Below are 22,521 nucleotides of genomic sequence, written 5' to 3' on the forward strand. Positions count from 1 at the left end.
AATTATATCCCTTGTATATCCCAGTTATAATATCATTGTTATTTAGATTTTATATTTTCATTGAACTTTGTGTTCTTTCTGGATATTTTAATATCTGATTTGAATTATTATGTTGCAAAGCATCACTAAAATTACAACATACAAATAGAGAAATTTTCTTAATCTTTTAAAAGGACATCTTCTTCTTCTTCTTCCTATTCACAAGACTTTGCATATAAGATTGCATTCACTCAATCTATCCCACATCCTAAAGACCAGTTACCACCTTAGTCAGTCTTCTCTGAATCCTTTTTATTACACCCTTATCAGCATGAAAACCAGGGCACCAAATTTGTGCACAATAATCCATATGAGACCTGATCAGGTCTTATATGGATTATAAGGCCTTATACAATGGAACCATAACCTCTTTATTTCTGCATGTTAAGGTTCTCCATGTATTCCTGCATTCCATGCCCTATAACAACATCCAACTAAATATCTCTTCCTGTCAACCTCCACCTCACTGCCTCAAAACCATTGCAACTATTTTCCTCTTTCATGTCTACCTAATGCAGACATAATTCCCCTGTGATCATCAGTAGCATCCCCCCCTTCCCTTCTTGCTCTTTCTATCTTCATGAAAAACATTATACCTTTCCATTTTTATTACCCTCAAGATATCATCCTCATTCAACCATGTTTCACTTACTTCAACAATTTTTGGGTGAATAAACTCAATCAGTGGAACAATTTAATTTCTATTATTTCTGATGCTCCTGGCAATAACATTTCAGAGCTTTTTTTAAAAAAAATAATCATCCATGTTAAAATGGTCTCTCTGAATCAAAGCATACATTAGACCAAAGGATACTATGTTCAGCATCAACTCCATGCTGAGTGAGACAGGATTTGTGAGATTTCTAGTAGAAGATATACTATTGGTGTCCTTTAAATCTCTTCCCTGCAAATGTCATACCTTAAATATGACATTTGCAGGGGACTTAATAAACACCTAGATGATAAATCTAGTGATTTTTGGAGATTTCAGAAACATGAAGAAGAACCCTATGTTCAAAGGAAAAGTTACAAAGGCTGTAGATATCTATAATGCATTGCATCTTCTGCAGGGCTAAGCCTATTTAGTTGTATGACAGATATAACAGTGATAAATTCTTATTGTAATGATGAAGCAGAAGAACAAATGATATGAGATCTTAAGCTATCTTAAATTTGCCAAGAAATTATATTCTTCTTTAATCCTTTATCCAGGTGTAAGCAAACAATGTTTATGCATGAAGTGCCCTCACATCAGTTGCCTTAGTATCCCATAATGCAAAGCACCCTTGGTTTCAGATGTGCATGATGTTATGCATTAAGGGAGAATCACTGTCCAGACTAGTTTCAAACTTTTAATGAGGTATTACTAAAATGCAGGGAGTACTTCTCCAAAAACTCTGAGTGATCTACAAGATTACTCTAAATCTCACTAAGATGGTGGCTACACTAAGTGAAAAGCAAAAACCTAACATCAAGCAAAAATGCTCTACTCTGAAGGAAGCAAGCAAGCCCAAAGACAAACGTTATTAAAACATCATCAAGAAGATGCTAAAGTTGTTTTTTTTAAATATATTACTCCCGCACACAAAAGGCAGAAGGGCCTACAGCAAATAAATAATGCAGGGGTCAGGAGCAAAGTCACATGTTGATATTCTTCTTGAATAAATTTAGTTTAATCCTTTATCCAAGTATGAGTAAACAAAGTTTGCACCTGAAAGTATCTTCAGGACTGGGGTAAGGTGGTACAACACCGGGAAACTCGCTGCAAAGGTGGAGCAAGCTAACATCACTCCTATCTCAGTATCTCCCAAAATGCAAAATACATCTCCTTGCAGATATGTCTAATGTTATGCATTAAGAGAAGGGCCACTACCCAGACTAGTTTTGACCTTTATTGAGGTCTCTTCAGTGGGAGCCAGGCCCAAGTGGAGATACCAGGCAGAAGCATTAGCAAGGTCATCTCTATCGGCAACTCTTATAGATAGTTTCGACCTTTATTGAGGTCTCTTCAGTGGAAGCCAGGCCCAAGTGGAGATACCAGGCAGAAGCATTAGCAAGGTCATCTCTATTGGCAACTCCTATAGATAGAGATGACCTTGCTAATGCTTCTGCCTGGTATCTCCACTTGGGCCTGGCTCCCACTGAAGAGACCTCAATAAAGGTCGAAGCTAGTCTGGGTAGTGGCCCTTCACTTAATGCATAACATTAGACATATCTGCAAGGAGATGTGTTTTGCATTATGGGAGATACTGAGATAGGAGTGATGTTAGCTTGCTCCACCTTTGCAATGAGCTGCCTGGTTTTGTACCACCTTACCCCAATCCTGAAGATACTTTCAGGTGCAAACTTTGTTTGCTCACACTTGGATAAAGGATTAAGCTAAATTTATTATAGGCTAATCAAGTGAAAAATAAACTTTCAACATTCTTCTTGAACTGCTGGAAGTTGTAGTTCTTTGAAAATGCTTTGCAAGATAACTGGGAGTAGCAAGTTCAGTGAATATGTAGTTTGACTATAAAGGGATATTGAGCAGCTGTTGCTTGAATTCTTGTAGATCTAGCAGAAATGGGAGGCATAATGGATGCTGGTTCTGAATTAATGCAGAAGTCGTATATTTCCCATATACAAGTAGTAAAAATGTGTATCACTTTATTATTAAAATACTTTGGATCAGAGATAGTTGTAAGAAGTTTTTTCACTTGTTTCAAATTAAATTAAATTATATTCTTGTTTCATCCAAATGCAAAGCATCTTCAGGACTAGGCTACTTGTATACAGACTAATGACTTCATATCAATTAGCTTAATATCCCAAAATGCAGAGCACACTTCCTTTCAGACTTGCATAATATGTTAAGTAAGTTCTTAATGATGTGCATTGTTTGGGATGGATGATGGAGTATGTCATGACTAAATCTATCTGTGAATGTAGTTAAACAGGATTGTTAAGTTTCCAGAATCAGTGCACTTTCCAGATGTAGCCGAATTACTAAAATATTGTCCATTGAAACAGCAATTGCCTAAAATCCTCAAAGATGAATCAGCCAATAAATAGAAGAAGAAATAATGCTACCACATACAGAGGAGCTGATGTGCCTAACTCAAGCCCACAGAGAGTAGGTGAGAAGACAGCTATGTGGAATGCAAACTGCATATATAATATTTCAACTATCAATATTAGAATGTTGTACAAACCTGGCAAATTAAAACTGATAGAGAGCTTGAACTGTTTAAATGGGTAGTGAGAGTTACAGAGACCCACTGTGAGGGAAAAATAGGGAAAAATAGACATAACAAATACAAGCATATTTTACTCAGGAAGGAAAGATAACCATCACAGAGAAGGTAGCACTAATCATTAAAAAATGGGTTCTAAACTCAATAGTTGATATAAGATCAATTTCCTCTAGAATTATCTCAGTAAGATTTAAAGCAAAAGAAAAAGGAATATATATATATATATATATATATATATATATATATATATATACACACACACACACACACACACATATATATAAATAAAGATAATAGAAGTTTATGCCCCAGACCAATCACATGAAGAGGAGGAATATAGTCAATTCCTTGAACAATTGTAAGAAGAAATCACCCAAACAGGTATAAAAGCTATCCTGATTATTATGGGAGATTTTAATGCAAAGATTGGTCAGTACTCTGAAGATAAAGCAGAAGTAATGGAAAAATTTGTCATGGAGAGATGAATGAGAGAGGAGAGGACTTGATTAACTTTTGCAAAATAAATCAACTGTTAATCACAAATACCTTATTCTACCGCAGGCCACAACACAAAGACACCTGGACATCACTAAACAATGAAATCAAAAACTGTATAGACTATATAATCATTAATAAGAAATGGAAACATCTGTTCCAAAATGTCAAGACATTAAAAAAGACTGACATGAATACAGACCATGAACTACTATATGCCAAACTAAAAATCAGTTTCAAAAGAAAGAGAATAAATCACCAAAAACAAATGAAGATAGACATCACAAAACTCAAAGATAGCTTGACCAGTTCTAACTATCAGAGGACACTGAAAGAAAAATTAAATAATCTTGCTTTAGATACAGTTTCAGAGTCTTGGGGAAAAGGTAAAGAAATTATTAAAGAAATAGCAACAAAACATCTGGGCTACCAGACAAGAGCCAATAAAGATCGGCTTACACCAGAGATTTTGGACTTATGGGAGAGAAAAAGAATATCCAAAACTAACCTCTCAAAAGAAGATAATGAAGAAAAAGAATATTATATAAAAATGTGAAAAAAAGAAATAGACAAAAAATGCAGACTAGCCAAAATCACATATCTAGAAGGAAAAGCAGGAATTTGTGAAGAAGCATACAAAAAAAAACACGACTCCAAGACCAAGACCATTTATGAAATAGTTACGGAGATAACTAGAACATACTCAGTTTCAATATTGCAAAAGGATGAAACAACAAGTAGCAGTGAAACAATAAAAGAAATATGGACTAATCACTTTAAAGAAACATTCACAGCTGAAGAAAATACAGATTGAGATGCCTTCAACCCAGAAGAAACTTCTGATGCAAAAGACATCCTAAATGAAGAAATACATAGAGCAATCGAACAAATGAAAAACGATAAAGCACCAAGCACAGACAATATTCAAAAAGAACTTCTGGAAAAAGCATACTTAATTAACTAAGGAAACTGCTCAACAAAATACTAAAGGAAGGAAATTTACCAACAGAATGGAGAACAGGTCAGATCGTACCCATCCACAAAAAAGAAGATATCAGATATCTTGCACTAATTATAGACCTATTACCTTTCTAAGCCATTGATATAAAATATTTATAAGGATTCTCCAAAACAGAGTTAAATATTCCTATGAAAAACAGATGGAAGAAGAACAAATGGGATTTAGAAAGAGGAGAAACACAATAGATGCAATTTTCATATTAAACAGATTAGATCTTATGAGAGACAAAAATAAAAACTCTACTGCTGATTTTTGGATCAGAGATAGTTGTAAGAAGTTTTTTTCACTTTTCAAATTAAATTAAATTATATTCTTGTTTCATTCAAATGTGAAGCATCTTCAGGACTAGGCTACTTGTATACAGAGGCTAATGACTTCATATCAATCATAACATACTCAGTTTCGATATTGCAAAAGGATGAAACAATAAGTAGCAGCGAAACAATAAAAGAAATATGGACTATTCGTTTTAAATGATTTACAATGATTTATCACTGTTCCACATTCGTGGGCAAAAACAGCAGGATGACTTGTTTAACTGGGTGAGGACCCAGCCAACATAACACCTGATTGCATTCACCATCATGTTTGTCTGTGGTTAAGGCCAATACAGAATGCAGCTGGATCCTAAATTACAAGCCTCTTGAAGAACTCATGAAGAAAACCTCATGAAGACTGGACACTGAATAAGAAGTCCTGGCATTCTCTACATTCCTTACAGGCAATGGTAGCAGTCTACTCTAAGTTATCTAGTTTGATCCTTAAAAGATATCATTAAAATAATTCTAATAATATCTAACAAACTATATCAGTGGATATATCACTGCATAACAATCATCATGGCTAATTAATGAATCTGGATTCTGCTCCTCCATATGGTACTTTTTGGTATATGTCCATCAGCCACCCTTTTATCCATATCACCAGTTTCATATTCATCCCCATTTGTTGGAGTTTGCATAACAGAGTTCCATGTGGTAATACTGCAAATGCCTTTGCAAAATCCTGCAGTATCATTGTGTAGCCCCTTTATCCAACTCAGCTGTCATGCTATTATAAAAAGATTACTATGGCATGATCAATCCTTAACAAACCTATGCTGCCCTCTCACATAGTACCATACTCTTACCCACCCATTCCTGAATTCTCTTTTTAACCAACTTTTCCAGTGTTACCATCACTAATGAGATACTAATTGGTCTATAATTTGCTACCACAGACTTAGATCTTCCCTTATGGAAAGGAATTAGTTTTCTCTTCCTCCACTCTCTTGGGTCTTTGCCAGGGCTGAGACTTAAATTAAACAGCCGAGTAAAGGCATCACCAGTTCTCCTGCACATTCTCTTAAAATGCAAGCCAATATCCCATCCAATCCCACAGTTGTATTTGCATTCAGATTCTGAAATATCCTAAGTATCTCTAATTCATCAACCTCTGTTCTCATAACAATACCTGTCACCTATGCATAACAATAACAATAACTATGTCATAACAATATCTTCACTTGGATGATATACCCTTGCAAAGTAGTCACTCAGCAAGATAAACAATTTCATCTGATTCTGTCACCTCTCTACAATCTGCACTCATTAAAGTTATCCTTCCATAGTCATTCTTCCTCCTGCTTGCCAAAAAAAAAAAAAAAAAAAAAAACTGATTTCCTTTTGCTTGCTTGGCTAATTTCTTCTTATAATCTACTTTTTCCTTCCTTACCATGCCATGCAGATCACCTTTCTTACCTGACTCTTGTACTACTGATGAGTTAGCTGGTCACCTTTCTCCTTATATACCGCTTCACAACATATTTTTTTTACAGCTCATGCTTAATGATACTACTCATTAATCTAATTTATACCTGATTACCCCTCCTGACCTTGGGTAGATAGTGTGATATTGCTTCCTCCAGATACTTCTTGACTATCCCCCATACACTGTGAACATCCTTTCCTTGCAGATCTTTATGCCATGGTACTGCTTGAAGCTGCCTCTTAAGTGTATCATAATCACCTGCATTATAGCTCCATATATACCCCCTTCTTAACTGGAATTTTTAAATGTTTTGCTACCTCCCAGACCACATAGTCACTTTCCCCAATTAGTGGCAATGTAACCTTAATTATGGACAGGTCTTATAATCCTCTAACCAGATCCAACACTTTCATATCCAGAGTCCCCTCCATCACATTCTTCTTCGAGTAATTATCCTTCAATAAGTGTATGAATTCCACTTCCTTACTACCATGTGACAATTTTTCTTTCCAATCTATGACTCCTTGCACTCATTGTAGTAATCTGCTGATGCATGTCATCCACATCATTCCTGGCCTAAAGAACAGCCATCTGCCCAACTGGCTCCTACTGTTGTTGGCTGCAAATCATCTTCTATCATCAGCAGCATACCAGCATGTCCTGTTTACTCTATCCTCTAAAAAAATTCTAAACCCATCATATTCTATCCCTGTAACTACATCATCTGCTGTTATCCAAGTCTCACTAATGTCTATAAATTTGAATGAGGTTGAAATAACCAATGTGATTAACCAATTAACTACTGCTGTTTAACTTGTACATAAATGATATAGGAAATAATTTGAAGGGAGATGTTCGGTTGTTATTGAATGCGAAGTTGTAGGGTAATAGTTAATCAAGGTGTACAGAGCTTGCAGAATGATTTAAATAGGTTGACAGTACGAGCAACACAAAATGGATGTCAATTTAATGAGGAAAAGTGTCAAGTTATGAATTTTGGGATACAAAGATTACAAGCTCTGTACCACATCAAGGGAACTGTACTCCAGGAAATTTATGAAGCAAGGGATTTGGGGTAGTAGTAGTAGATAGAGTTGAATAATAGTGGGCATACTGCTAAATATGGCAAAGTAGCTTACAGGATTACTTGGTTATTGAAGAACATACTAACAAGAACAGATAAGGGAGTCATCATCATCATCATCAAATTCCTGCCATGTACCCTCAAGGGGTGTACAGGATATGACAGTACTACATGAAAAAATTACATAATTACTAACTTCCTATCTACAATTTTCCTCCAAATCAGTCTGTTACTTGTCAAGACTCCAACATTATCAGATCTTATATTTCTATCGTCTAAGGCACTTTGTACTGTATCAATCCACCTATATCTTGGTCTTTCTCTGGGTCGTTTTCCTGCCAACCTGGCAGAGAACACTTGTTTTCTTAATCTTTCCTCTCCCATTCTATTTAAGTGACCATGCCACCTGAGATTACCTCTGCTAACGCATTCCTGGATGCTGACAATGTCAAGTTCTTTCCTAATATCCTCATTTTTAATATGATATTGCCATTGATGCCATCTGTTCACACCTCTAATCTTTCTCAGGACTCTCATATCTGCAGTCTCTAGTCTTTGGTCAAGTGTTTTACTTCTGACCCAGTTCTCAGATCCATAAGTTAAAACTGGTTTGAACACTGTCTTGCATACAGCTAATTTAGTGTTCCGACTAATTTCTCTCTTATTCCATATGAATTTATTCAATTGACTTCCAACCATACCAGCTTTGCTGATTCTGTTGTCTATTTCTATATTTAATTTACCATCTTCAGTAAAAATCGTGCCTAAGTAGCTGAAATCTTTTACTTGTTCCACAGGTTCTCCATTCACAACATAGTTGACATTTTCAATGATTCTGCCTATTTTCATTGTCTTTGTCTTTTTATTGCTGACCTTCATACCATTTCTATTACAACAGCAATTGAATTTAGTCAGAGAATCTTGCAGACATGTAGCGGATTTATTTAGAAGTATAACATCATCCACATAAAGCAAAGAGCTGACATTAACATCTCCAATTTTGATATCAGGTTTAATACCACTTTCCTTCATAATGTGATCCATATAGATAATGAATAACAGAGGGGATAATGTACATCCTTGTCTCACACCAGATTTAACAATAAACCATCTTCCTGTACTTCCTTCAATTCTAACTGCCGACTTACAACTCAAATACAGATTAAGCATTGCATGATATAATGTCCCATTGACACCATATAACTGTAGCATATTGAATAGCTTCTCTCTTGGCACCTTGTCATATGCCTATTCCAGATCTACAAAACTTAAATACAGATCTTTGTTATATTCCCATGCTTTCTCAACTATTCGTCGTAAAGTGAAGATCTGATCCTGACAGCCTCTATTTGGCCTGAATCCACCTTGTTCTTCACCAAGCTTTTCTTCCACAATTCTTCTCAACCGTTTCTCAAGTATGCTTGCATAGATCTTGCCAGGAACACTCAGTAGGGAAATACCTCTGTAATTCTCACATTCAGTTTTATTCCCCTTTTTATATATGGGTACTATGAGAGCTGTACTCCAATCATCGGGAATTCGTCCCTCTGTCCAGGCATTCTGAACTATGCAGTGCAGCCACTGTAAGACTTTTATACCACCATACTTCAGCATTTCTGGTCGAATATCATCTACTCCTGCTGCCTTTCCACATTTCAAGCCTTTGATGGCTTTTTCTACTTCAAGTATGGATATGTATTCCTGACTGCATGCCTGGTCAGTGTTTTTTTATCACTGTGCTGTCATCACTGCTTGTTTCATTTAGCAGTTTTTCAAAGTAATTACTCCATACTTCAAGGATATCTTTTTCTCCCTTTTCATATCACCTTTATCGTCTCTAACTCCTTTTACAGCACTCTTTCCTCCATTCCTAAGTTTCTTCAACAACCTCCAGAATATTTTGCTACCTTCTTGATATTTATTTTCTATATTCTTGCCAAAGTCCTCCCATGACTTTTGTTTAGCTAGTTTTACACACTGTTTAGCTTTCTTACATTTGTGTCTGTATTCTGTAAGAGTAAAAGCTGACTTATTTGCCAGGAACTTTTGATATGCTTTCTTCTTTTCCTTCACCGCCTCTTTAACTTCCTGTGTCCACCAGGGAGTTCTGATTTTTTTATCCTTGCACACAACCTCACCACATGCCTCTCTGGCAGAATCAACCAATGTTTTCTTCAGAGTTTGCCACTGAATCTTCAAGGTTTGATTCCTGTTCTCAAACTCTTTCATTTTCTTTTCAATAATCTTTCTGTATTTTAGTCTACAGTTCACATCTGAGAGCTGCTCAACTTTTATTCGCTTTAAAACTTTCTTACATGTTATTCTTTTCAATATGAAATTCAATTTTATCCTGCTCAAGACTAAATAGTGATCACTTCCAATTTCAAATCCTCTGTACACTCTGGTGTCCTGCACCAGGGAGAAAACATCACTATCAACAATAACATAGTCAATGAGACTTTTCTTATTCCTAGCCTCTTCTCTCCATGTGAATTTGTGCACATTTTTATGTTGGAACATGGTGTTAGTAATAACCAGTCCATGTCCTGAGCAGAAATCCAACAGATATTTGCCATTATTATTAGCTTTGCTTTTTTCTCCAAATTTTCCCAAAATATTTTTGTATGTCTCACAATCATTTCCTACTCTGCTATTTAGATCCCCAACAAGGACCAACTTTTCCTTTTTCATTGTGTCAGTTGCTTTTTCTATAGTGTCAAAAAATTCCTCCACTTCTACCTTAGTAGAACCTTCTGTGGGACCATAGTCACAAATAAGTCTCATTGTCCAGTTCCCCATTCTCATATTTGCCCACATTACTCTACTTGAGACTGACTGCCATTCAAGAAGATTAGCCTCGTATTTTGTGTTGAATATTATGGCTACTCCTTCTTTTCCTTGATTATAAGGGAGTCATTATTCCTCTTTATAAGGCCTTGATCCAACCACATCTCAATTACTGCATTCAGGTCTGGTCACTGGGTTTCTTGGGGATGAAGAAGTGGTGGAGAGGATTCAGAAGTAAGTAACCAAGATGGTGAGTGGTCTGTAAGGTGCTTCCTATGAGAATAGATTGTTAGAGTTTGTGGATTGAAAAAGTTTGGTTGATAGGCCAAAAAATGCAGGGATATGATAGAAATATTTAAGTTACTTAAAGAATTTTATAGGATTAATACAAAGAAAATATTTCAGCACTTGGTTAGAGGGGACAGAACAAGTGTCATCCCTGGAAGTTGGGTAAGAGTGCAGTTAGCAAGGGTGTGAAGACTATATTTTTCACTTAGAATGGGTTGCCACAGTGCAACCCGTTCCAAATGAGTTTAGGACTCCATGGAAGTGCCTATCCAATAATAATAATTATTATAATAGTTGGGGAAAAAATGGTGGGATTACTTTTACCATTAGGTTTTCTTTTGTAAATTAAATTTACCTCTAAAAGATCTCGAACGTTCCATGGGGTATCTGCCATATTATAATGAATATCGTCTGCATTAACTGGAGTAGACTCTGTGTGAACCATCACTTCCTGAATTACAAATCCCATGCCACGAAATCCAGCTTGCTTCTCAGTATCTTTCCATTCAGTTTCCAAAAATATTTTATTTACTCTGTCAATAAGGGATATCTAAAATTATATCATAAAAATAAATTATGAAATATTAATTTATATTTTCTGAACATAAACAATATATATATATATATATATATATATATCAATAAGGGCTTTAATAACACTTGTCACTTACTTTTGTATGTGACTTAGAACTTTTTTATATGTGCAATTATCATCGTTAAATTTCTGAAATGCATCTTCAAGGGATGTACAGGAAACGATGATAGTGCTGCATGACAAGGTTTATTATTCATTATTACTATTGGCAAATTTTCTTCCAAATTAGTGTGTTAAAAGTCAGGATTCCAATACTACAGATCTTATCCTTTGATCTTCTAAGGTGCTTATAACTGCATTGAACCAAATAGATCTTAGTCTCCTTCTCAATCTTTTTCCTGACATCCCTGCATCAAACACCTGTTTTGCTAAGCTTTCCTCTCCCATTCTGTTTAAGTGATCATACTACCTTAGATTACCTCTGTTCACACATTTTCAAATGCTAATGTCAAATTACTTCCTAATATCTTTTTTTTTTTTTGTCTGTGCAGTTAACCTAGTGGCTATGCGCTTCGCAACCATATGCCTGGGGAAGGAATGTCCTAGGTTCGATTCCCGTCGGTGACGTGAGGAGCTGAAGGATCTTCCTCAGCCAGAGCCAAGTTAGCCAGTCTTGGGCGTGGACAGCAGGGTTTTTTCCCCAGTTTATTCTGGGGTTTTTTCATCCCGCAAAGCAGGCAAACTGGCCTTGAGAACTCAACACTACAGGCCATAGGATACACCGGGGCATAAGGCTGACCACCTTATCCTGTAAATGGAGTGAGGTCTGATGATCAATGGACCCTCGACACCGCAAGGTAAAAGAGGGTATAAGGAAGATGAGATGAGATGAGATATCTTCATTTTCAATATGATTCTGCCATTGATGGCAGAATCATATTTAAAATGGATTAAACAGATGGCATTGATGCCATCTGTTTAATTTCCTAATTTTTCTGAACTTTCATATCTGTGGATCTTTGATGAAATGTTTTATTTCTGACTGATGTCATACCCATAAGTTAAAACTGGTTCAAATGCTATTTTGTATATAGCAAGTTTAACATTTTCAATTTTTTTTCTTATTTCATACAGATTTATCTCTCAAGGGACCCTGTAACCCCTAGAGAGCGCGTCCCCTGGGTGGCAGATATGAGAGCCCACCATGTGTGTGGTTGCGTGTTTGTGTGTGTGTGTTTGTGTGTGTATGGTGGGATGGTCCAAATATACTGAATAAGGACTCGTGGACCAACATGACCATAAGGGACAATCATCTTGATTGTAAGGGAAGCAGCACTCCAATGGACCCCTAGCTGGATCTATCCTCTCCTCCTCCTACTTTGAGGAAGATCCACTTACTTTAATTTTTCCTATAAGGCCTTATCAGCCAACTCTTCTTATTTTATGACCCTTATGCTATTAGAGTACTTGAGGGCCATGGGGTCTTTTCATTTCTGGCCTTACAACTATGCCCTCTCTATAAACCTTACTATAATTCTTCTATAATCTACTCTTCCCCCCCTTCAATATATCCTATTCCTCCTATGGGTTTAAATTCGGAAGAAGACTAGTTCAGAAGCCTTAAGGTAGCAGCCCTACCACTGAACTATTCCATCATCAGGCTAGTCCCCTGACATGGAGAACATAATTCTACTAGTAAGCTGACAGAAAAAGATAATTGGGTTGAATCTATGGGAAACGACCCTGGAATGGAAAAGGTAAAACAAAAATGGAAACGACAAAATATAATACACATAGCAAACTTTAATGTAAGAGGAATAGCATATAAAGAAATAGAATTAGACCAATTATTAAATGAAAGAAATTTTAAAATAGCAGTAATCACTGAAACAAAAAAGAAATTAAAAGGAACTATGAGAACCGAAAATTTTAATGTGATATACAGTGGAGTCGACAGAGACAAAGAGCACAAGCAGGAGTCATGATTTGGATTCATAACTCCCTTTCAAAACAGTTAAAACATTATAAATTATGGAATGAAAGAATAATAGAAGCTAGAATAAAAATAGAGGCTATTTAACAATAATTGGTTTATATTCTCCAGAAGAAGGAAGAGAGCAGGTTAATATTGATTTTTATAATCAGCTACAAAACATATATAATAAAATAAATAAAAATGATTACGTAATTTTAGCAGGAGACCTAAATGCAAGAATTGGAAACACGAAAATTAATAATATAGGAATACATGGAGAACATACTCTAAATGGGAATGGTAAAAAATTGATTGACTTTGTAGTTTATAATAACCTAAAAATAATGAATTCCTTCTATAAACATAAAGACATACATAAATATACTTGGGCAGCAAGAGGATGGAAATCAATATTAGATTACTTTATATTAAATGAAAAGACATCAAAATTTTCACTAGATGTTAGAGTTCACAGAGGATATGAAATACGCAGTGACCACTTTATTGTTAAAATAAAATTAAGATTATCACCTAAATGACCACAAGTAACAAGAACAGAAAGAAATATTGAAACATTTGTTTATAAAACTAGACTATTGAATGACACAAATATACAATGGCTATATGAACAAAGAATTAACCAATATCTAGATAAAATAAAACAAAATGAAGAAATAGAAATAGAATGGCTTAATATAAAAACGATACCAAATGCAGCAGCAAATGAAAGCATAGGAAATACCAAAAAACTCAATAAAAGGAAAAAACTGAATATCTGGGATGATGCAATCAAAGAAATAATCAAAAAGAAGCCAATCACAAATGGTTAAGCAGTAAAAAATTAGAAGATGAAATAGAATATAAAAGAATAAGAGCCATAGCTAAAAGAGAAGTTAGAAAAAGACAGAGAATCATGGAACAAATTTGTTTCTAATTTAGAACATGATTTATATAAAATAATACCAAATGTATATAAGATTTTGAAACACTTAAATGCAGATACCAAAGAAAACATAAAATTAAACACTGAATTGAAATTAGAAGAATTTCTAAATTACTACACAGAATTGTGGACAGACAAATATTTTAAAAAAGACAACTGGCAAACAATTAACGAAAATGAAAAGGAAATAACTAAAGAGAATTAGAAATCAGACTGAAAGAAACAAGAAATGGAAAATCACCTGGAGAAGATAAGCTAGGTTCAGAACTGTATAAATATGCAGGAAAAAGATTCAAAGAAAGACTCTTATTATTTTTAAATAAAATTTATTCAACTAGTATCACCCCCCCCCCTAATAGAATGGAAAAAAGCAATTGTGATTCCAGTCTTTAAAAAAAGTAATAGAGATGACTCTAAAATCTATAGAGGTATCAGTATACTAAATTCCTGTTACAAAATATATAGCAGAATCTTAAATAGCAAACTAATGAAATATTCCGAAAACTTTATTTTAGAAGTACAGAATGGATTTAGAAAAGGATGATCATGTATAGACCCGGCCTTTTGCCTAAAATTAATAATAGAGAAAAGAAGAGAATACAATTTAGAAACACATATTGCATTTATTGACTTTGAAAAAGCATTTGACAAAGTTAAAAGAAACATATTATTTAACATATTAAAAGAAAGACAAATATCAAATAATATCCTAAAAGCTATCACAAGTATATATGAAAATAATCAAATACAAATAAGATTAAATCACAAGCTATCACATATGAGAGAGATAAACCAAAGGGTCCAACAGGGATGTCCCCTCTCAGCAACTCTTTTTAATATCTACTTAAATGAAATAATAATAAAATGAAATAAAAATTTACATCAAGGAATTAAACTTTCTCCTACAGTAAACTTAAACACTCTCCTCTTTGCCGACAACCAAATAATAATTACAAATTCTGAAGATAACTTACAGAAAGCTATTTTAGATCTAAATGAGATATCCAAAGATTATAGTATGATAATATCAACAGAAAAATCAAAAACTATGGCCTTTAAAGGACAAGATCCAGCAAGAACTAAAATAATAATAGATAACAAGATCTTAGAACAGGTGAATTCATTTAACTACCTAGGATGTATGATCACATATGAAAATAAAAAAGATATAAACATAAAAATTGCAAAATATTTAAAAATAACAGGTGTAACTAACTCTATATTTAAACCAAACCTAGTTCAAAAACAAACCAGACTAAAAGTATACAATACGTTAGCCCAACCAGTCTTAATGTATGAAAGCAAAATCTGGACAATAAAACAAAAAGACAAACAAAGATTAACAACAGCAGAAATTAAGTTTATGAGAAAAACTGCAAACTATATCCTATTTGATCACAAAAGAAATGAAGAAATTATGAAAGAATTAACCAAGAGCCAGTAATAGAAAAAATTAACAAATATAAACATAAATGGATGGAACACGTTCAAAGAATGAAAACAGAAAGATTACCAAAAGAAGCCTTAAAGTACAAGCCATTAGGAAAAAGAAAACCAGGATGTCTTCTTAAACGATGACTTCTAAGGCCGGAACAGGCCATGCTAGGCCTAAATCTTTGATATGCATGATGATGATACAGATTTATTATTATTTTTATTTTATTATTATTATTATTAAACAAGACCTCATGGAGTCAAAGACTCATCTAGGAGGTCCTTTTATCTCACACACATCTCATCATACCGGGTCTTAAACACATTCAAACTCCTTGCAGACACCACACTCTCAGGCAAGGCATTCCAATCATTCACAACTCTGCACGAAAAAACCTGCCTCTCACTCCCCTACTCACACCCTCTTTATACAGTTTCCAGGGATGACCTCTGGTTCTCCCCTGATCTCCCACTATTCGCTGTAGAACTTCTCCACCATTGATCCTATAGCAACCCCTTACCAACTTGTAGGTCTCTATCATATCTCCCCTCTTCCTTCTCTCCACTAGTCTCTGCAAATTACATCTTTTCAATCTTTCCTCATACTCGACATTCCAGAGGTCAGAAACTACCTTAGTCAGTCGCCTTTGGACCCTTTCCAACATCTCTTCATCCTTCTGAAAACCAGGTGACCAAATCTGGGCACAATAGTCCATGTGTGGCCTAATCAAAGCCTTATACAATGGAACAAGAATCTCCCTACTTCTACACGTCAGTGTCTTCCTCATCATTCCCAGAAGTCTTTGTGTTGTCTTCACAATTTTGGCGATGTGACCCCTAAATTTTAGATCCTTATCCACTATCACTCCCAGATCTCTTATTTCCTCTACTTCCAACAATATATTTTCACCAAGCATAAATTCTGCATCCCATCTTTGTTTTCCAAATTTTAAAACCTTACATTTTGCAACATTGAACTCACATCCCCATTTGCTTGCCCAATCACTCAATTTATTCAAGTCTTCTTGCAAGGCCACAACATCTTCACTACTCTTTATGGTTCGTCCCAACTTTGCATCATCTGCAAACAACTGAATATCTCCATCCAAATCTTCGCCAATATCATTAATATACAAGTTAAATAGTAATGGCCCTAAAACAGATCCCTGAGGCACTCCACTAGTGACTTTCCTTTTCCTGGATATTGCACCCCCATACACAACTTGTTGATACCTATCAGATAGCCAGTCTCCAATCCAATGCACTAATCTAATATCCAACCCCATCTGCTCTAGTTTGACTGTCAACTTATCATGAGGCACTCTATCAAAAGCTTTTGCGAAATCCAAGTATATTACTGTGTATCCTTCTCCTCTGTCCAAGGAAGCAGTCACTTTATTGTAATAAGTAAGTAGATTACTAAAACACGACCTCCATTTAGCAAATCCATGCTGTCCATCAAAGATTATACCATTGTTGTCAACCCAACTCTGGATCCTAGTTCTCACAAGCTTCTCCAACAACTTAACCACAACACCTGACACACAGATAGGCCTATAGTTTGATGCTTGAGTTCGATCACCTCCTTTATGAAGTGGCACAATCTTGCCCTCCTTCCACTCTTTAGGGACTTGACCAAGTGCAAGACTCGTATTAAAAAAATATGTCAAGGCAGGTGTCAACTCTCTGGCACATTCCTTCAGAATACGCGGTGATATATTATCAAGTCCCACAGCCTTATTTACATCTAGTTTACTCAACTCCCCAAACACCTCTTGCTCACTTACAGTCAGTCTCTCCTCCCCATCATCAACTGCTCTTAATCTCTCCATGAAGTCACATTCACAAGATTGAAAGATCTTTATGAACTGCTCATTAAGTATCTCCACCACACATTCTGCAACAGCTGTCTTTATACCATTTCCTCCAATCAATGTCATCCTTCCATAATCATTCTTTCTTTTGCTGGCTACATATCGAAAGAACTCCCTAGGATTCTTTTCAGCTTCATTAGCTAACTGCTGTTCATACCTCTCTTTAGCTACTCTCACCAACCAAGTCACTCTCCTTGCCTGGTCTTTGTAGAACTCATGAAATTGGTTACTTCCACTTCTCTTATGCTGCCTCCACAATGCCCTTTTTCTCTGTATTGCATGCTTAATCTCTTCATTCATCCATCTCACACCTAACTTATTTAACCTTCTCACCCGTGGTATACATTCAGACATTGCATCCACTAAATATTTTTTGAAAATCCCCCAAGCTGCATTGATCTCTTTTCCAGCTAACTCCTCATTCCATGCTACACCTGCAAGCTGTCTCCTGAGCTCTTCATAATCACCCCCCTTGTAGTTCCACATATACCCTTTTTTCACAGGGGTCCTTGCACTGCTGGCAACCACCCAAGTAATCACCTCATGGTCACTTTCGCCAATTGGTGGATGATTTGATACCTCATTGATAATTACATCCTCCGATGAGATGACCAAATCCAAGACCCTTGATCCTCTTGTGCCCTCTGTTACATACTGTCTGAGGTAGTTATCCCTCAAAAACTCAAGAAACTCATTTTCTTTACTTCCAGTTGCTATCTCTTCATTCCAGTCTATATTGCCATAATTAAAATCACCCATAATGATCACCCTTTTATTATTTGCTTGGCTTATTTGACTATACATTTCACTATCACCACCATCCACATTACCAGGTCTATAACAACATCCCACCAAGTATTTGATTCTATTCACCTCTATCTCACACCATACTGCCTCAAAACCACTGGCCCCATTTCCCCCTTGCATCTCTACCTTGTATGGACATAACTCTTTCTCTATCATCAATAGCACTCCCCCTCCCTTTTTACCCCTTCTATCCTCACGAAACACATCATACCTTTCCATCTCTATTCCTGTCAGGATGTCATCCTCATCTAACCATGTCTCACTTACAGGGTGTTCGGGATAAATTTGACAGTTTCGTAAGAAAAAAGAAAATCTTCTTTGTATCTATTAAATTTAATGAATTGACAAAAAAACATTACAGGCAGAGTTAATTACAATACTATCAACAAGATTTACTCAAAATAACCACCATTAGCATCGATCACAGCTTCAATTCTGCTTCGGAACCTCGAACAAGCTGATGCTACAGTCTCCCTGGGAAGGGCCACAAAAACTGTTTTAATTTTATCCATTAACTGGGCTTTTGTATTACTGGAAGTGCGATTGGTGTCTTTTTCAACTGCGCCCCATACAAAATAATCCATGGGGTTAAGGTCTGGGGAGTTTGGAGGCCAAACATTTGGACTGGTGAAGTCGTAGAAATTTTCAGACAACCATTTTTGACTTTTCCCAGAGGTGTGGCAAGGGTCCGAATCCTGCTGCCATACATACGGCCTACCATTGGCTACCCTTGTTATCCAGGGCTTGACTACAGTTAGCAACTCCACGAACAAAGCCCGAATTCCAATGCCAGGGTTCTTCAACACCTGTTCCTGCAGATTTGCGAGGAATTCTGCTGTACGAACGCAATCAGATCGTCTGCTAGGGATCTTTCTTCTTGCTACATCCTCGTAGTCACCATTGCAAGTCTCTAGTTCATGTCTGATTGTTTTTACTGTATTCAGGGAGCATTGGGCAGCAGTCGTAATATCCTTATTTTGATGGCGGGCACGAATCATCATGATACAAGTTATTCTCTTCCATGATTCAGGTGGGTTCCAGCTATCCATCCTTTCTGACATCTTGTATATGAATGAAGAAGGGTCCAAACTTTTAAATGAAGAGAAGTATGTGTTAATACATGTAACTTACGGAAAAATATAATTAATTATAAATATGTCAAATTTATCCCGAACACCCTGTATTCCGACAATCTCTGGGTGCACAGACGCAATTAGTGCAACCATTTCATCCGCCTTGTTTCTTATACTTCTAGCATTGGTATACAAACACAACAACTCATTTCTGGATCTACAGCTAGTTCCACTGATACCACTCACTCGATGTGATATCTCCATGCTGGTCTGGGGCCATTTCCCTTTCTGCTTCTTCATTTTAGAACCGTTTGCAATTCCATCTGTTTCCTTTTGATCCCTGATCATCCCATTACTTTCCTGCCTACACATTCTCTCACCTCCTCTTGGAGCATCCACCTTTCTCACGCTGTGTATCCCTGTCCACCCTGAGCCTCCCCGTTTCCCTGCTCCTCTTGCACACCCATTCTCTCATTATCTATACTCATACCACTCACTTCCACATTCATTTCCACTCCTTCAATCTCTCCTGCTCTTCCACATCACTCCCCTCTCGATCTGATTCATTCTCTCTATTCACTTCTCTACCTTCCAGCAGCAGTCTCTCCAAGCGACTCACACCATAACCACTCAAATGCAGTCCATCGCTCCCATACAGCTCACTTCGTCCCTCAAACTCATTCCACACATTAACAAACTGTACTCCCATCTCCTCACACATTTCAGCCAGAATATCATTCATAATCCTTGCTCTCCGCCTCATTTCACCACAATCATACCTAGGCAACACACTGACCACCCTTCCTGTCACACTATTCTCCTTTATCTTTCCAAGCAGTCTCCTGACATTCATTTTGACATGCTCTTTGTTCTCTCTCAAATCATTTGTACCAATTAATACAATTAACTCTTTTGCTCGTTCCCGCCTCGTGTTCAATGCCTCAATCACTCTACTCATTTTACCGCCTGGAAAACATACCTTGTGCATTTTATCCTCTAGCACACCTTTAATAATGGAGTCGCCATACAACGCCACTCGCTCATCTTTTGTTAACTCTTTCATGCCATCATGATTTATTTTAATAGTTTTGACCTGCATTCTCTTAATTTCATTCCGCATCCATTTCATTTCTTGCTTCATCCAACCCAATTCACCTTCTGAACCTCGCGACACATTCACTCTATCATTAAATCTTTCTAACTTTCTAACTCTCGACCCTCTCTTCTCACTTTCCCTCTCATTCATCCTTCTTTGTTTCCGTACTTTCGGTCCAACATACGTCCAACTTTCACTGTCATTCTTCTCACTTTCACTCTCACATATCTTTCTTTGTTTCCGTACTTTCGGACTAACATGCGTCCAACTTTCGCTATCATTCTTCTCACTTTTACTGTCATTCATCTTTCTTTGGTTCAGTACTTTCGTTCCAACATGCGTCCAACTTTCGCCATCAGTCATTCTTTTTTCGTTATCATTCATTCTTTCGATTTTTTTTACTTGTGATTTCTGCACCACGCCATTTCTATTTTCATTCGTTCTCTCAATTTCGTTTCTTTTCGCCTCACTTTCGTCCCTTTTAACATCCGTTACGGTTGTCAAATCGCTCTTTTTCTTTTTTCCTGATTTTTTAACATTTTTTCGCCTTTCTTTCTCGCCATCCTCTTTCAAACGTGCACTCACGACACAATCGGTACTAGCACTTTCTGTCATCAACTTCATATTCGCATTCATCAATTCCTCGTTCAGGTCACATTTCGCACACACCCTTCTTCCATCCGCACTAAACATCCACAAATCATTTATGTAATCGAAGGAATACATATAACAGACCTCACACTTAACGAACCTACTGAAATCCAAATTAAAATCATGGAATGACAATGCAGCCGCCATTTTTTTTCTCTGCAGGTTACTAGGTCTAGACAATCTCATCATATTAGCTTTGTTTATTCTGTTGTCTATTTCTGTATTTAATTCGCCTAAAAACATCTTCCTCTTAAAAACTAATCATTCTATTCCCCTCGAGATGCTATTTTTCACCCACCTAACTACAAAATGTATAAAAATCCAAACTCCATACAGTCTTAGAATTATTGTTCACATGTTTGAGTGGTACACCTAAAACCTTCCTAACATTTCTCAATGCTGTCTAAAGGAGAACAAATACTCACAAACTTACTTCAACCTCTATCGCACAGATGCACTATTTCAGCTCTATGTCTCTGCTACAAGTACTTCTAGGGACACGGTCAACTGGACGATGGCCAAGTGAGCGCCAGACATCTGGGTGACAAAATAATAGATCAAATATGCAATGCTATTCTATTAATCTACTACCTGGTAAATTTAAATAATAATTTTTTGAGAAACGAGTTAAGAGAAGGATATAAACACAAAATTTGAAAAATCTCAATTATAATTAAGTTTATTTTTATTGTGTAGAATTAAGAAATTATAGAGAAGTTATATTGAAATTTCAGATGCAAAAAATGAGTCATCTAGTTAATAAATATTTTAGTTTATATCATAATGAGAATATTAATCTTTGGTCATGAAAGTCATGCAATGTGGAGTCAAAGCATGAATGAATTATTTGTGAGTGGCACATTTTTACTTTCTCCCCATCTTTTTGCTGAAATTTTTGTTATTTTGGCTAGAAAGGATGGAGGTCCTGTTCTCCCTGTTATGTATTGTTTACTACCTAATAAGACTCTTAAAACATATGGAAAATTATTTTACGTGATACATGAAATGTCGCCATTACTAGATCCTGAAAATATAGATGTTGATTATGAAATTGTCATTCACCAAGCTTCACGTATAGTATTTCCACAAGCTAACATAAATGGTTGCTTTTTTCATCTTGTACAAAATCTTTGTAAGCATTTAGCTTTTAACAATGCAATCTTTTAACCAGATTTATGCTATTTCTGAAATTGAGAATCATTTATCCAATGAATTTGAACTAATTTTAGAATGGTTTACGAACACATACATAGGTCGTCTAAGGAATAATAGAACAAGGGCTCCACCGATTTTTCCCTCAAATGTTTGGTCTGTGTACCGAACAATAAATGGAAGCAATAGGACAAATAATTTTACGGAAGCCTATCATCGAAAATTGCAGTTGAACATTGGCAGCAGCACAAGTCATCCAAATTTATGGATTTTCGTAAATGG

The 22,521-nt window shown here is 36.1% G+C and overlaps 1 protein-coding gene across 1 annotated transcript in view; it reads right to left on the minus strand.

Annotated features, from left to right (window-relative positions):
• Tace (ADAM 17-like protease Tace) overlaps positions 1–22,521 on the minus strand; it is a 238,743-nt gene that overhangs the window by 179,318 nt on the left and 36,904 nt on the right. The window contains exon 6 of the mRNA XM_090406973.1: positions 11,055–11,249. Within this exon, the coding sequence (XP_090263099.1) occupies positions 11,055–11,249 (195 nt within the window). The remainder of the gene's footprint in view (positions 1–11,054; positions 11,250–22,521) is intronic.

Source organism: Typopeltis vanoorti, chromosome 17 (genome assembly GCF_054136105.1).
Source record: "Typopeltis vanoorti isolate ZY-2024b chromosome 17, IOZ_Tvanoo_1.0, whole genome shotgun sequence".
Lineage (NCBI taxonomy): Eukaryota > Metazoa > Arthropoda > Arachnida > Uropygi > Thelyphonidae > Typopeltis > Typopeltis vanoorti.